Here is a 16,368-nt window from a genome sequence, read left to right on the forward strand (position 1 = left end):
CCAAAAAAAAAAAAAAAAAAAAAAAACATCAGCAGAGAGAGACCCAACAACTCTTGCTTTGACCAATTGCCATCAAAGGATTTCATCCAGACAACATTGTAGACTTTGATCCCTTCCTGTTTCTTTGCTCAAAATTTTTGTTTTTTATTTTATTTTATTTTTTTATTATTCTTTTAATATCTCTTAATTCCTTTTAATTATATATCATAATAAGTAATGAATTTAATTAAACTCATTAAAAATAAAAAGAAATTATTAAGGAAGATTTAGAATTTTGATGAAAGATTCAAAGTTGGAAATAGTTGAGTCAAACACTAAATTTGCTACGAAAGCAAAAGGTCAAGCAAAGCGGCTCGCTACCGTCCCCTGCCTGTGACCCTCACCCCACTTTCCCACCAACAACCATCCAACATTAAACTAACCAAACCAAACCTCTTTCAGTTCCCTTCCTTTCATTTCTTTTCTGCTATCTCCTCCTCATCTAAACCCTCCAAGATTTTTCCACAAACCTTTTTTTTTTTTTTTTTTTTTTTTTTTTTTTTTCTAAATTCAGTTTCAAACTTTTGTTTGGTCTTGTGCGGGCGCTGTTGCTGCGTGCGGTTTCAAAGCCAATTCGTTTACGTTTCACCATTCTCTACTTTTCTCTCCATTTCTTCCCTTTTTACTCCAAATTTAGCTTCTTCTCTTCTGCTTTCATGGCTTCTCTCTGAAAATTTCTCCAGCCCATTTGCCCAAGGAACACACAGCAAATTACAGTATAGTATGAAGGAGAAAGACACTGATCATCATTCATGGCGTCTTCCAATTATCATTTTCTTCATCTTAATCACAGGTATTCACCACAAAATCGAATCCCTTTTCATTTTTCTCATCTGGGTATCTAAAATTCTAAACAAGTTTTTTTTTTTTTTTTTTTTTTTTTTTTTGTGGGTTGTGTGTGTAATTTTGCGTTGTTTACGAGGAGGGTCTGGTCGGATTCAATCATGTTTATTTGTTTTTTTAGGTACAATTGTCGAGGGACAAGAATTGCAGAGAGACAGAGAAGTTTTGTTACAGTTGAAATTCTTTTTAGAAAAACACAATCCCATTAAACGAGGAAAATATTCGTTTTGGAATTTGCAGAACTCGCCCTGTTCTTGGTCTGGAATATCCTGCAATCAAATCAATTCCCAAGTGACCGGAATTGACCTTTCAAATGAAGATATTTCCGGCACAATTTTTCATAATTTCTCTGCCTTTCCGGCGCTAACGGACCTCGACCTCTCTAGAAACACTCTCTCTGGTCTAATTCCCGGCGACTTGAACAACTGCAGAAATCTCCGGCGGTTGAATTTGTCGCACAACATCATCGATGACAAGTTGAACTTGTCGGGGTTGGTCAATATCGAGACTCTGGATTTGTCGGTCAACCGGATTTGGGGAGACATACGGTTGAATTTTCCGGGCATTTGCAGAAATTTGATGTTCTTTAATGTTTCCGGTAATAATTTCACTGGTCGGACGGATGACTGTTTTGACGAATGCCGGAATTTGCAGCATGTGGATTTGAGCTCCAACAGATTCAATGGTGGATTGTGGGGTGGGTTGACGAGGACTCGTTTTTTCTCAGCGTCGGAGAATGAACTTTCCGGCGAGCTATCGCCGGCGATATTTACTGGGGTTTGTAATTTGGAGGTGTTGGACCTGTCAGAGAATAAATTTTCCGGCGGAGTTCCAGTGGAGGTTTCTAATTGTGGGAATTTGTCTTCTTTGAATCTATGGGGGAACCAATTTTCCGGCACAATTCCGGTTGAAATCGGACGAATTTCGGGTTTGCAGAATTTATATCTGGGAAAGAACAATTTTTCCCGGGAAATTCCTGAATCCCTTTTAAGTTTGAACAACTTGGTGTTCCTCGATTTGAGCAAGAACAATTTCGGAGGGGACATTCAAGAAATCTTCGGGAGGTTCACACAGGTGAGATTCCTTGTTCTTCATGGGAATTCTTACACCGGAGGGATTTATTCTTCTGGGATTCTTAAGCTCCCAAGAGTTGCTCGTTTGGATCTGAGTTTCAACAACTTTTCAGGTTCATTGCCTGTAGAAATCTCTGAAATGAAGAGCTTGGAGTTCTTGATTCTTGCATATAACAAGTTCAATGGAATGATTCCATCAGAATATGGGAACTTGCAGAATCTTCAAGCTCTTGATCTCTCATTCAACAACTTAAATGGATCAATCCCAAGTAGCTTTGGGAACTTGACTTCACTTTTGTGGCTAATGCTGGCAAACAACTCCTTGACTGGTGAAATTCCCAGGGAGCTTGGTAATTGTTCTAGCTTGTTATGGCTGAATCTTGCGAATAATAAGCTACATGGGCGCATCCCGTCCGAGCTTTCGAACATTGGAAAGAATGCCACGGCGACATTCGAAATGAATCGACGAACCGAAAAGTTCATTGCTGGATCGGGGGAGTGCTTGGCTATGAAGAGATGGATACCAGCAGACTACCCTCCTTTCAGATTTGTTTACACAATTCTTACAAGGAAGAGTTGTAGAAGCATTTGGGATAGATTGTTGAAAGGGTATGGCCTTTTCCCATTTTGCAGCAGAATTAGAACACTGCAAATCTCTGGTTATGTTCAGCTCACTGGGAATCAGTTCAGTGGTGAGATACCAAATGAGATTGGAACGATGAAGAACTTCAGTATGTTGCATTTGAGTTGCAACAATTTCAGTGGGAAACTCCCTCCACAGTTGGGGAATCTGCCACTGGTTGTTCTAAACGTCTCGGAAAATCATTTTTCGGGCGAGATCCCGACCGAGATCGGAGGCCTGAAGTGCTTGCAGAACCTTGATTTATCATACAACAACTTCTCTGGCATGTTCCCTAGAAGTTTCTTAAACTTGAATGAGCTTAACAAATTCAACATTTCATATAATCCTCTCATAACTGGTGAAGTCATTCCAAGTGGGCAATTCTCAACGTTTGACAAGGACTCATATCTTGGCAATCCTCTTTTGCGCCTACCATCGTTCTTCAACATAACACCGCCGAAGTCACCTGCCAACCCAAGAATGGCAGGATCATCCAAAAGGAACTCGACGCTAATTGGGATGTTGGCTTCCTTATCATTGATCCTTGCTTTCCTAATATTTGGTGCATTTTCTCTTATCGTGTTCTTAATGGTGAGGAACTCGGATGAATCACGAGGATATCTGTTGGACGATATAAAATATATGAAAGACTTTGGCTCGAGTTCTCCCAGCTCATCGCTGTGGTTTTCGGATTCAGTAACGGTGATTCGACTTGACAAAACGGTTTTTACGTATGCTGATATTCTAAAAGCCACAGGAAACTTTTCAGAGGATAGGGTGATTGGTAAAGGAGGATATGGAACAGTTTACAGAGGAATGTTACCTGATGGAAGGCAAGTGGCAGTGAAGAAGCTCCAGAGAGAAGGGAATGAAGGTGAAAGAGAGTTCCAAGCTGAAATGAAGATTCTTACTGGAAATGGCTTCAACTGGCCGCACCCGAACCTTGTTCAACTTTACGGATGGTGTCTTGATGGGTCGGAGAAGATTTTGGTGTATGAGTACATGGAAGGAGGGAGCTTGGAAGATCTCATAGTAGACAGACTTAGACTAAACTGGCAGCGACGTATCGATCTTGCGATCGATGTGGCACGAGCATTGGTATTTCTGCATCACGAGTGCTTTCCTTCTATTGTGCATCGTGATGTGAAGGCGAGTAATGTTCTGCTTGATAAAGACGGTCGAGGACGGGTGACAGACTTCGGGTTGGCTAGAATTATGGATGTAGGAGACAGCCATGTGAGTACCATGGTGGCTGGAACCATTGGTTACGTAGCACCCGAGTATGGACAGACATGGAAAGCTACGACAAAGGGCGATGTGTATAGTTTTGGAGTTTTGGCAATGGAACTTGCAACTGCAAGACGAGCACTGGATGGAGGGGAAGAGTGTCTAGTTGAATGGGCTAAAAGGGTGATGGGAAATGGGAGACATGGGTTGAGTAGAGCAGTGATACCAGTGGCAGTTTTGGGGTCGGGGCTCGTCGACGGGGCGGACGAGATGTGTGAGCTACTGAAGATTGGGGTGAGGTGCACGAACGAAGCACCAGGGGCGAGACCGAACATGAAGGAAGTGCTAGCTATGTTGATCAATATCATAGGGTTAAGAGGGGGAGATGAATTCAGCCAAATGTTCTCCACTACTCCATGCATTGATCAAGATTTTGATTGAAGAAATGTGCATAACCTTAGGTTGTTACATAGTGTTTGATAGACATAAGATAATACTGATACCTACACACTTCAATTTATTACCATTCATCTTGTAAACAAAAACATTCATCATTCACAAAATGTTGAAAGAAAAAAGAAGAAAAAAAAAAGAATGAAGAAAGAATTCCTCTGTTTTGCTTTTTGGTTTCCTTGCAAGAATAATGAACACATCTCCTATGGCCCAAGTTGATTGAATAAAAGAGCTTTTATTACATCTGGACTGGAACCAAAATGCTTGTTTCTTAATAGTCTCTGTCTTTCACAAAGAATTGGTTGATGAGGCTGCCATTTGAACAACAGGGCAGAGAGCAGGTTTGTTGGGAAAAAGATGGCTGAAAATGAGCTCAGTTCCTGCTTTTGTTGGTTCAATTATTTAAAGCTTGATTGCTTGGTGGTGGGCTTTACAAACATTCAAGTAGAGATCCATCAACAAAATGCAACAAATCCTTGTATTTGGCTAATAGAATGTAAAAAGCCTAGAAATTTATCTAAAAGCTCATATGACTTTATTTTTTTTTCTTTTCTCTGAAAAAGTCTCTAAAAAAGTCTCATACTAATAAAAAAGTCTCATACTAACAGAGATATATTCCTTACGTATAAACTCATGATCAACTTTTTGATTCGTGGATGGGGGACTCCTCTCCCAACAATCCTCAAGAGAGCATATTTTAGCTCTTCATACTCTCTCGCTCCCTGTATTAAAAAAAAATAAGTCTTATAGCGTAGATAACTATTATACAATAGCCTTATGTTTTCTATGGTTGGATCATGAAACCCATAATTGATTAGATTAATGTTCGGAGTAGGAGTAGATTTGTGTGTATATAGTTAAATTGTGGTAATTGGATAGAAATGATGGAGAATGGATTATTTTTGCAGGAAGTTGGAGATCATGTTGCACTTAAATCAGACAGGACAAAACTACAAGTCTTGTAATGGAAGAAATAAATAAAATAAAAAATCCCAAATCTTAGATAGATTTTGGTGTCAATTCTTGATTTGCACAAGAATATTGAACGCCATTTCCCCCCCAGAACTTTAATGCCTTCATTTTGTGGCCCCAACTTGGCGCATGAGGTTCAGTAGCTCAGGTTCCGGGTCAGGAGCGAAGATGACTCTTGAACTCGGTTTCACAATTCCATTTCATGAACCTCTCCAACTAGGTTTCCCAATTCCATTTCCTGCCACTACGCCTTCGGCATTGGCACTCAGTGGGACCTAATTCCCTTTACGACTGGGGCTAACCACTTTTTACCGGGACTAACTAGTAAAAGGCCAAAAGCAGGAAAGGATCTTCCAATCGCGGTCGCCGGAAACAAAGGATCAACCAAGGGGCCGCCTTATCAGTAGATCTCCCTCCTCTCGTACCTCTAGTAAACAAACTTCGAGCTGAGTGATGTAAACTCTCAGCTTCCACGTTTCTAACTCACAATGGCTCATACAATCGTCCAATTAATTCTGATTATTAAACTTTCTCTTTTTTTTAAAGATTTCATAAAAGGAAAATAACTAATTTATTAATAAACTATTGTTAAAATTGAATTTTTGGTCCAAATTTCTTAGGAAACTTAATTTTCTTTGGGAGAATTTCTAGTACACGCCCTATCCACTAATCATTATATTAAATAAAATAGGTAATAGATAAAAATTATTAAGGGCATATACAACTTCAACATCTTCATCATTTATTCCATTTCAGAGTATTAAAAAAGTTTATAAACTTAAATATATGTTACAAATACTATCAGTCCTACTGATAGTGGAGCATATCAATATCGAGAGTGTTTCAAAAGTTTTTTTAATTTCTACCGTAGCATTCTTTAGTAGATTAATTATTCTTAAAGAGAATTTATTTTATTTTATTTATACATTAAGACCTAGTGGGAAATATATAGATCAAATATGTAAATCATTGCCGTGTTGAATCGTAGTTGTGATGTGAGGAAAAAGAAAAAAATAATCCTAAAGTTGGGAAAAAGAAATTAAAAATTCGGTAAGATTACTAATTATGGAATGGCATAGTGCAACAAGGACAGTTTTCTTTTTTGTTTTTCTTCTCTCTTCATTGGTTCGTTTTGTTAGAAATCACCCGTTAGAAATTACCACCCTACACAATGATATAATATTGTCCACTTTGAGCATAAGCTCTCATGGTTTTACTTTGGGCTTCCCCAAAATGCCTCATATCAATGAAGATGTATTCCTTTGCTTATAAACACATGATCATTCTCTAAATTAGCCAATGTGTGACTCACTCCTAACAATCCTCCCCTCGAACACCAACCATCCTCCCCTTGAACAAAGTACACCCTTTGTTCGACACTTTAGAGGCTCACAATCTTTGTTCGATATTTGAGAATTCTATTGTCATAGCTAAGTTTAGAGCATGGCTCTGATACCATATTAAGAATCACGACTCTTCACAATTATATGATATTGTCCACTTTGAGCATAAGTTCTCATGACTTTACTTTGGGCTTCTCCAAAATGCCTCATCTATTCTTTTACTTATAAATACATGATCATTCTCTAAATTAGCCAATGTGTAACTCACTCCCAACCATCCTCCCCTCGAACACCAACACGTTTAATAATTAGAGTTTTTTTCTTCCTTAATTTAAAAAATTAATAATTATATACATTATGTAGTAAATATTATTTAAAATAAAGAAGACACACAACCCACAATTCGAAGTTATGAGTAGAATTTCTAATGGATAGGTTATATAACAAATAAAAAATGTTTAATGAGTCTAGAAGCAATAATTGGTTGTCCATTTTCATCTCCCCTTTCCTTTTCTGCATTGCAATCATTAACATCTAACTCTGTTCTCTACGACAATTTTTTTTTCCCCCCTTTTCCTTTTCATTTTTCTTTTCTTCTATTTAAGCAAACTTTGAAGCTGGGAAATCAAAAAAATCAGATGCTTTAAAGCAAGCTATTTGAATAGCTTTCATGGCCTGAGGCAACCCTCAGCTAGTAAGCTGCTTTGGTTGCACTTCATACAGTGAGCATAAAGCCCCCCACCATCTTCTTTTCCAGAATTTCCTAATCCTTTTTATAGAACTATCATTATGACTCGTGAAACTATTGTATCAACAACAATTGGCAATGCTATGATGCCTTTTAAGAAAGGAAAAAAAATCAGAAGTTAAAAATTCAAAATTTTCAAACTCGAACAATAGCAAACTATACTTGATTAGGGGACAAAACAACTCAAAGGATAGGGAAATGAACGAGACTATAGATAGAGATGGAGTGTGCATTTTGATGATACTTCACTGTGTGCTTACTTACTCCTCGAGCAAGTGTTCCACGATCCCGACCTGCTCTTAGAGAGAATAGGATGATCAGGTCAAGGGGGAGTTGTATTTAGTACCTCTAAGAAATATGATTATCTACCATTAATCGGTGTCACAAACTCACAAACTGATCCTAAGTTAAAAGAAATATATATATTAATGAGACTGATTTAACTTTTACCAAAGCATATTTAATGCTATAATGCTGTATAGAGGTGATGTTAGGTTAGACTTAAACTTATAAATATCCTAATAGTTAATAGTACTTCGTGAATTAATCTCCTTTTTGAAACTCCAACTAGTTATTATTGGCCCAGAAAAGTAAGTGGAAAAGAAGAATAAAAGAAAAGGAAACGAGAAGAACTAGAGGCCATGGTTGGGGAGATAGAAGATGATGAAATGAAAGAAAAGAATGGGTGTTTAAACAGAATTTGTCTGCTTTCCCTTGCAAACTTCAAGATTTTCATAAATTCTCTAGACTTCAATCGCAATTTCCGGGATTTGTATTACGTGCCTCCGCCTCCAACTTCACTCACTTCACTCTCCACATCAACTCCTTTCTCTTTCTCTATAATCTATGAAGTTGAGATTAAAATTAAAAGAAAATCCCTAAAATTATAACAGTTGCGAAAAACCAATATCCTCCAGTTTAGTTACAACAGTGCCACCGCCGTCTACTGAACATGTCTTTCTCCTCACTCCTCTTCCTTCCTCCTCCTTTCTCCCCATCTTTCCCAAATTTCGAAACAGAGATTTCTTAAATAGATGGGAGAAGGGAATGAAAATGAAACACTTCCAATTTCGAAACAGAGATCCAAATGCCCCCAATGATCTTGAATTGCACAGAAGTCATAAAATCCAATTCTCCAAACTCCGTAATTAAATATTTTCAACGAGTTGTACCTTCACACACCATCGTTTAACTACAAAGATGCTCATGATTAAACATTAAATAACTTGTAGAGCATTATATAAGTTCAGCAATTGTTTGGTAACATTCCTTATTTCTCCTTTTTCATTTTTCGTTCTTCAGAACATCACCAAAGAGGCTTTGAGGGTTTAGAAACACTATGAAATGCTATCAATCAAGAGGAAAACATTGCCCCACAAGTGTTTTTTTTACCCTAATTGAAGGTATCTTTTGCCTTCTTCATTTTTAGTAAAAAATATTTTTCGCCCAACAAAAAGACGTATAACCTAAAGTTAACTGAAAGTAATCCACTGCATATTAATAAATGAACTAGGAACTAGGATCCAAAGTCGTCACACAAGCTTGCTAAATAAGCCTAGTAATTAGTTAAGACGTGTCTTCGACCAAGGTGGCAAAGATTTGAAGCTTCCCTCTCAATTGTTGAATTCAAAAAAACAAGTCCAAAGAAGATTCAAATTCTAAAGCTTGAATGAAGTGGGTAAGTATTTTGTGGTGTAGAGAAGTGGAGAGACATGGCATGGCATGAGGTGCTGCAGCAGCAGATGGGTGATTTGAACTTTGAAGTGATGAATGGAAAGGTGGAGACATGCTTTCCCACACTTCACATGCCTTAATTACTGTTTTATCTTTTTATCAAACACCTCAAGTGCACCTCCCACTATCATCTCAAATTCCCTCTGTCTCTCTGTCTCTCTCTCTCTCTCCCTAAACTGACTTCTATAAATTAATGGCCCAACCGAACTCAGAGATCACATTCATAACCACACGCAGATAAAAACAGATCAAAGAGAGAGAGAAATGGAGAATCGTTCTTACGAACCTGAGAAAACCGCCAAAGACGTCTCACTGCAGGAACTCAGAGACATGCTCGCAGAGTTCGCTCGAGTACGAGGATGGGAACAATACCACAGCCCAAGAAACCTTCTCCTAGCACTTGTAATCAATCAAACAAAAAAAAACACATTGAAATTAACAACTCGATCACCAATTTCGACCTAAAAACAAACACAATCAGTATAGAATATGAAAAATCTTACATGTTGCTATTGTTGTTGTTGTTGATGATGATGGAATTGCAATTGCTTGCAGGTTGGTGAGGTCGGAGAGCTATCGGAGATATTCCAGTGGAAGGGGGAGGTGGAGAGGGGGCTGCCAAACTGGAGCGCGGCGGAGAGAGAGCATTTGGAAGAAGAGGTGTCTGATGTGTTACTCTATTTGGTGCGTCTCGCCGATGTGTGTGGCCTTGATTTGGGCCATGCCGCTCTCTCAAAGCTCGTCAAAAATGCCAACAAGTACCCTGTCGCCGCTTTCGCGCGCGCGCTTCCATGAACTTCGCGCCCCCTTCTCTTTCCTCCCTTCGCTGCTTTTCTGTTTCTGTACTCGTTTCTGCTTCGTATTGATATGCACGGAGATCTGTCTCAGTTTACTCATACTCACACCGCTCTTATTCTTTAAATATTCTCCTTTTCAATTTTCCACGCAAAAATAAATTTAAAATTATTATTAGTTTTCCCTCTAAAAAAAAATATGGATACAGGTTCACCTAATTGTGTTTTAACATTAAAATTATAATTAGTATTAAACTAGTTTTTTTTATAAAATTTAAATTGAGGATTAAATTTAATATATAATGAAAATAGAGCTATTAAATTTATAGTTCTAAAATAAAATGGGACCATTGTTGGTGAATTAAAAATTATATTTTAATATATATATATATATATATATATATTTTTAATGTATATACGTCAATAATAACAATAATAGAAATGGACTTTTAAAAAAATATATATCTATTATTAAAAAAATATATATCTATTATTAAAAAAATATATATACCTATCAATTTAAACCTAGTTCAACTAATAAAAATATTAATTAATATTCTAAAAATTGACGTCCATGTTAAATTGCTTTAACTACTTATCCAAAAGTATTTATATTTAAGCTAAGGAATTTGATATTTACCGGTAAAAAAATACTATATTATAATGTGAAGAATTCATCCAGAGTTAAATATGCTTTTTATTGTGGGGTAAAAGATAAAAGATGGAGAGGAATCAACCCACCTATCGTGGTGGGACAACTTTTTTGTTTCACTGTTCAAAATAACTATCCACACTTTCCATAACCTTCCATAGCTTGTGAGTTTACGTTCATTCTTGATCGGGTACAATTTTCCTTTCTCTTTTTTACTTGTAGTCGTTACCCGAATATCCACACCCCAATAGAGTTGCTTTACGACACTTCTTAGTGCCAAGTGACTCATACATTTTTATATATTATATTTCATTTTTTCTATGAAATCAAATCTTATAAGCAATTAAACTAGCGTCTCAAATCGTTCTCGAAGACATCAATTATCATCTTAAATGCTGATGAATCGATTTGAAATGTTCGGATGCTTTTCAGCTGTTCGACGAAATGCCCAAGAGAAATTCGGTTACTTGGAATGCTCTGATTATTGGTTATACTCATAATAGAAAGTTTATGGAAGCTATCAATGCTTTCAGAGGAATGCTGGCAGCTGGGACTGAACCGAGTGAAAGAACCGCGGTGGTAGTTCTATTGGCTTGTTAAAGCTGGCAGCTGGGACTGAACCGAGTGAAAGAACCGCGGTGGTAGTTCTATTGGCTTGTTCTCATTTGGGAGCTTTAAATCAGGGAAAGTGGAACTATGGATTTATATATCAGAATAATTTGAGACTGAACGTGTTTGTGGGCACAGCACTCACTGATATGTATGCTAAATGTGGGGCTGTGATGAGGCAAAGAAGGTCTTTGAAGAAATTGGAGAGAAGAACATCTGTACATGGAATGTCTTGATTTCTGGATACGTCATGAATGGGCAAGGCGGTGCAGCTTTGCAGGCTTTTTCTATGATGTTGATGGAAATTTTCAAGCCAGATGAGGTTACCTTTCTAGGTGTTTTTTGTGCATGTTGTCACCAAGGTCTGGTCACAGATCGAGCGGGATTGTTGGAGGAAGCTCTAGAGTTGATCCAATCTACGAGCATGGAACCGAGTCTACATTGGTATGATATTGTTCACTTTAAATTTAAATTCTCATTATTTTATCTTTAATTTTCTTAAAATATCTCATAGCGACAACCTTCTCCTTCATTAGCCAACGTGAGACGTTCCTCATGAGTTGATTTAATTTTAGCTTTCTACATCTGCTTTTACTTACTTTAAACTTGCCCACACTGTCCTCGGAATTCCAAAGGGGAAAATACAAGAACAATAGAATGTGTCATTTCCATCGACCAAAATTACTAGAGAAAGCCTTGAACATTTGGTTGAACTGAGGCATATCTAAGTATTCAACTAAACTAGTTTTTGTTGGAGTCAACCAAATGGTGGAGCTTATTCTGGCTAGCTCTGATGCATATCCTCCTCGATCCCTTCTACACATTGTGATTCCATTAATTTGCTTGCCTGCCGAGGTGTCCTGTTCACTTCTTGGCAATATAATGTCACCATTTTACTGTACAAATCCATATCCATTGACTGCAGCAACAAAAAATCAGCATTTCGATACCAAAAAAAAAAAAAAGAAAGAAACTAAACTAAACTGGTATAGTTGGCTGCACATTCATTCTTTTCATGTTAGGAGTTTATGTAGGATGCTCAACATCCAATTTTACTCTTAACCCTCTTGACTCTTATGTTGAAAATTGAATCAGGTCCCGACCGGTGCCTATAACTGTGAGATCCCACGTCGATTGGAACTAAGCATTCTTTATCAGGGTGTTGATACCTCTCTCTTGTCGACATGTTTTAAAAATTTTGAGGGAAAGTTCGAAAAGAAAAACCCAAACAAGTCAATATCTTCTAGCGTTGGGCTTAGACCATTACAAAGGGTATCAAAGCCAGTTACCGGGCTTTGTGTCATCGAGGTCGCTGAGGCTCAAACAAGGTGGTGGATTGTGAGATCCCACGTCAGTTGGAAAGGAGAACTAAGCATCCTTTATAAGGGTGTGGAAACTTCTCCTTAACATACGTGTTTTAAAAACCTTGAGGGAAAGCCTGAAAGGGAAAACACAAGTAGGGCAATGTCCGCCAGTAGTATTACAATAACCAACTATCCCAACAATTTGAACTCTGATCGATGTGTTACTAAAACCAACTAAACTGGTAGTTTGATCTGTTTGGTTGCTTTTTTAGGGTTTTGTTGCTCATGTAGATATAGTTTGTGTTGGACTTACTTGTGCCAGAAGAGTGCAGAAAGGATCGGTTGGAGGGACGAAAGCAGAGGTGGAAAGTTTATATTTTGGCTTTGTTGATGAGATGATGGAAGGCAGTAGAGTCGGAGAACATGCAGCAGCACAAGGGAAGGAACTGGAACTGGAAGCCATTGAAGCAGTGTCAAGCAGTCCCATACGAGCTGCGAGCAGTGACACTTGAAGCTGCTGCTGCTGCTGCTGCATTCCTAGAGGTACGATCATCTGTGGCACATCTGATCTAATGCTGCACATGAACTGAACTTGTGCTTTAAGTTGCTTCAAATATTGAATCGTGTCGTCCAAAAGTGAAGCTCTATCAGTCTGTAAAAGGAGAGTTTTTAGCCCTTTTTATCAGTCTGTACAAGTGAAGCTCTTGGAGTATAGGATATGCTAACATGATAAGTTTATCGTTCTTAAAACTTGTTATAAACAATCACGGAATACATGTTTTATAGTCTCTGAGGCTGTAACAGCCCATATCCACCGCTAGCAGATATTGTCCTTTTCGGGCTCTCTTTCGGGCTTCCCCTCAAGGCTTTAAAACGCGTCTGTTAGGGAGAGGTTTCCATACCCTTGTAAAAGGTGTTTCGTTCTCCTCCTCAACCGATTGAATTTGAGTTTAGGTCATAGTTATATACGAGTTTTTCAAATATATGAATTTTCGTACCTTACTCCTATTTGGCACCAACTTTTGAAGATCTTTTAACTTCTGGTTTATCCGATCTCTTCGTCTCTACAAAAAAGGTAAAAAAAGATTTCAACTCCCGAGTATTCAAATTGATTAAAATCTTCTTGTTATGTTAATTTTTTAAGTATTTACAGAAGTAAAAAGTCATTTCATAGTCATTTACTCTCTCAGACTGAGTTCGTCTAATTGAACAGCTCCCACTTGTTTTCCTCTTCGTGTTATGTTCGTCCTCCTGATTTCAACGCCACAAACAACTAAATAAACTGCCAGTGATGTCCACTAAAAGTGCACCAAAAAAGCACAACAAAACAAGTTTATTAAACAAAGGAGCTTGTGAATCACCGAGCCATCATCTGGAGCTAAGTCTTCAATGGAATTTTTGGCTTTGAAGCTCCTATGAGATTCTAAAAAAGCCCCACTCATAAAAGTTTCATCTTTGCCTTCTGGGTTGGATCGTGTCCGTTTCCTCAACAGTGAACTATGGACTATGGACTCGAGGGTGTCTTCGGATTGGCCCCATGAGTGCTTTGTTGAAGCCATTTGAAGAACCACCTCCCCATGGCCGTCCACTGCTGCTTCTTGATCTCCACTCTCCCATGTCCTCTCAATTGCTTCATACTTTGCCCTGAAATATTGCACCAATTCACCCCAAAAAGACATCAATGGAGGGTATGAAAGCACTTTTTAAATGAGTAGTTTTAGCACGAGTACTAGAACTCAAGAAATGAGTTTGTTTCTCGCAAATGACGACCAAAAACACACAAAAACAAAGAGAGAAATGAGCTTCGCTAATTCAATTAGTGCTTACATGGGGACAAGATTGTGGCTGAAAGTAGTGTTTTTGTGGGGGAAATGGACATGGGAAGATCTGCTAGCATCTTCATGTTGTTGTGATTGGTTCCATTTTGGGACTATCCACTGGTTCATGCTAAATAATATGTACTGTTTTGCTATTGACAGAAGAAGCTAGGCTATCAGGAGGTTGAGGGTGAAGCCACTCTGAGGCTCTCTTCTCTTTCTCTTGCTGTTCTGTGTGTCGTGAGCTATGTTTATAATGGTTACATGATAGAGAGATGTCACAGTATGAAACCAAGATAGCAGAAAGAATATTGTAAGGGAATTTAAGTCTCTCTCAGCTTTGGGTTCCAATCAATGGACCACTCTCAACTTCTTCTCAACCCTTCTTTCCCACGAGGGGGTGTTTATGCAAGGAAAAATATGTAACAGGTGGGTGCCAGCACGTGCTAATCGATATTGTCCTCGACACTTCTCTTGTTCTCTTTGGATTTTTCTTTTTGGGTTTTCCCTCAACGTTCTAAAACGCGTTTGTTATGGAGAGGTTTCCACCTCCTTATCTTCCGAGGCACTCGTTTCCCTCTCCAATTGATGTAAAACCCCCCAATCCACCTCTCTTTGGGACACAACATCCTCGTTGGCACACCGCCTGGTGTCCACCCCTTCAAGCCTCCTCGCTGGCACACCAGGCGTGGCTCTTATACAATTAGTAACCGCCTAAGTCCACCACTAACGAATATTGTTCTCTTTAAACTTTTTCTTATAGGCTGACGTGTCTGCTAGGAAAATGTTTTATACTCTTATAAAGAATGTTTCGTTCTCCTCTTTAATCGATATGGGATCTAGTTAGGCTGCTAGTTCCGATGTCTTTGTAAGAAAAAAGTATTTTGAAGTGAAATGCTTCTTTTGTAAGCACTTATCCATTATCATCAAGGGTCGTTTTTGAATGACTGGTGGATAGACGCTAACCATGGAGCCCCATCAAAACTGCACGTTGGTGCAGAACTGGCAATAAATGTTTGGTTGATGAGAGTGGAAATTGAGCAAATCAAATGCAAGCTGTTGTGAAAGAATGATGTTGGGCCTCTTCCATTTTCTTCTGCCGACAAATTGATACTCAACCGATTGCAGGATTGCGATGGAGACAGAAACATTCGTCACAGGGAACACACACTTCTGTGGCCACGAATCCGTGCTCGCTCGTTGTAACCCATGAAACACACAACATAAACAGCTTACCAAATGCTGTTCATGGTTGGTAAATAAAGGGTTCCGCTTTCTTCACGTGTCTAATAGGGAGAGATTTTCATACCTCCACACCTGATACCATTTATAGCAGCTCGAATCCACCGTTAGCATTTATGTTCTCTTTAGGCTTTCTCTTCCGGGCTTCTTCCTCAAGGTTTTAAAACGCGTTTACTAGGTAGAAGTTTTCACATCCTTGTAAGACAAGCTTCATTCTCCTCTCTAACCGATGTGGGATCTCACATAAAACGACTAAAAGGTCCGTTTGAATGAATAATACTCGATAAAAAAATTACAGCTTGTCGAATTTTGAAGGTAAAAACTGGTTTTTTTTCTTCTGAATTTGTTGTTTACCTCAATGAACAGCATTATTGCAGTGAACACAATAGCACGTGTGAGCATGTGGCCCATCATTTGTTCCATTTGAAGGAGTAGTTTTCCCCGTCGGAGCAAAAGGAGGCACTGAAATAATGTTGGGAATAGACTGTTCCATTCTTTGGTGGCTGAGAATTGCCTCGAGTTCTAGTTTCCAACATTTTTTAGAGCCATCATTTTCTTGTCTCCAACTCCATTTTGTTTTTTTTCTTAGTCATCCTTATCTCTTTAGGACCAATGTGTCGTTGTAACGACATTCTCTCGAGATTAGAATTTTAAAAGAGAGCAACCTTAAAAAGGGAAACCGAACGTATCCTATGAAATTCATGCAACAAATCCCATATATTATAAAAAAAACCTATTTAATTTTATAGCATTCATATCTATTGATCGTTTGTGAGAATGTACGTAAGGTCTTTTTATCCATTTGGTTTCATCTATCTCCCAAAGAGCACCGAGCTACTTATACTATGATATTCAAGCAAAAAGTATTACAAATAGACACAGGTAAAAAATAATGA

General features: G+C 38.3%; 4 protein-coding genes and 1 long non-coding RNA gene across 9 annotated transcripts; 3 read left to right on the forward strand and 2 right to left on the reverse strand.

Moving 5' to 3' along the window:
• The first annotated feature begins 508 nt into the window (after window positions 1-508).
• On the forward strand, window positions 509-4,417 carry LOC111429910 (probable LRR receptor-like serine/threonine-protein kinase At1g74360). Its single transcript, XM_023065986.1, has 2 exons — window positions 509-832; window positions 1,004-4,417. Exons 1-2 carry the CDS (start codon window positions 763-765, stop codon window positions 4,243-4,245), a joined length of 3,312 nt encoding a protein of 1,103 aa, XP_022921754.1. The 5' UTR covers window positions 509-762; the 3' UTR covers window positions 4,246-4,417.
• Window positions 4,418-4,508: 91 nt separating this feature from the next.
• Window positions 4,509-9,657, reverse strand: LOC111429912. 3 transcript variants are annotated; one of them, XR_002708238.1, is made up of 4 exons: window positions 9,558-9,657; window positions 9,341-9,453; window positions 4,881-4,979; window positions 4,509-4,685 (listed from the first exon to the last, which is right to left on the reverse strand). It is a non-coding gene; the product is annotated as an uncharacterized LOC111429912 (long non-coding RNA). The 3 variants fall into 3 exon arrangements; XR_002708239.1 differs by lacking the exon at window positions 4,881-4,979; XR_002708240.1 differs by lacking the exons at window positions 4,509-4,685; window positions 4,881-4,979 and adding an exon at window positions 8,793-9,237.
• Window positions 9,249-9,952, forward strand: LOC111429911 (dCTP pyrophosphatase 1-like). The gene is made up of 2 exons (XM_023065987.1): window positions 9,249-9,456; window positions 9,610-9,952. Exons 1-2 carry the CDS (start codon window positions 9,319-9,321, stop codon window positions 9,847-9,849), a joined length of 378 nt encoding a protein of 125 aa, XP_022921755.1. The 5' UTR covers window positions 9,249-9,318; the 3' UTR covers window positions 9,850-9,952.
• Window positions 9,953-10,572: 620 nt separating this feature from the next.
• LOC111429695 (pentatricopeptide repeat-containing protein At2g44880-like) lies at window positions 10,573-12,825 on the forward strand. 2 transcript variants are annotated; one of them, XR_002708210.1, is made up of 3 exons: window positions 10,573-10,690; window positions 10,933-11,553; window positions 12,746-12,825. XR_002708210.1 is itself a non-coding variant. In XM_023065635.1 (2 exons), the coding sequence occupies exons 1-2, from the start codon at window positions 11,270-11,272 to the stop codon at window positions 12,251-12,253; spliced, it is 333 nt and encodes a 110-aa protein (XP_022921403.1). In that variant the 5' UTR covers window positions 10,877-11,269; the 3' UTR covers window positions 12,254-12,332. The 2 variants fall into 2 exon arrangements, 1 of the variants encoding a protein (XP_022921403.1); XM_023065635.1 differs by lacking the exons at window positions 10,573-10,690; window positions 12,746-12,825 and adding an exon at window positions 12,205-12,332 and having other exon boundaries at window positions 10,877-11,553.
• Window positions 11,642-14,676, reverse strand: LOC111429694 (transcription factor UNE10-like). 2 transcript variants are annotated; one of them, XM_023065633.1, is made up of 6 exons: window positions 14,241-14,676; window positions 13,775-14,057; window positions 13,596-13,664; window positions 13,412-13,477; window positions 12,727-13,065; window positions 11,642-12,028 (listed from the first exon to the last, which is right to left on the reverse strand). In XM_023065633.1, exons 1-6 carry the CDS (start codon window positions 14,357-14,359, stop codon window positions 11,894-11,896), a joined length of 1,011 nt encoding a protein of 336 aa, XP_022921401.1. In that variant the 5' UTR covers window positions 14,360-14,676; the 3' UTR covers window positions 11,642-11,893. The 2 variants fall into 2 exon arrangements, with proteins under 2 accessions (XP_022921401.1, XP_022921402.1); XM_023065634.1 differs by having other exon boundaries at window positions 13,775-14,005; window positions 14,240-14,674.
• Between the last annotated feature and the right edge of the window lie 1,692 nt (window positions 14,677-16,368).

Source organism: Cucurbita moschata, unplaced genomic scaffold (genome assembly GCF_002738365.1).
Source record: "Cucurbita moschata cultivar Rifu unplaced genomic scaffold, Cmos_1.0 Cmo_Scf00032, whole genome shotgun sequence".
NCBI lineage: Eukaryota > Viridiplantae > Streptophyta > Magnoliopsida > Cucurbitales > Cucurbitaceae > Cucurbita > Cucurbita moschata.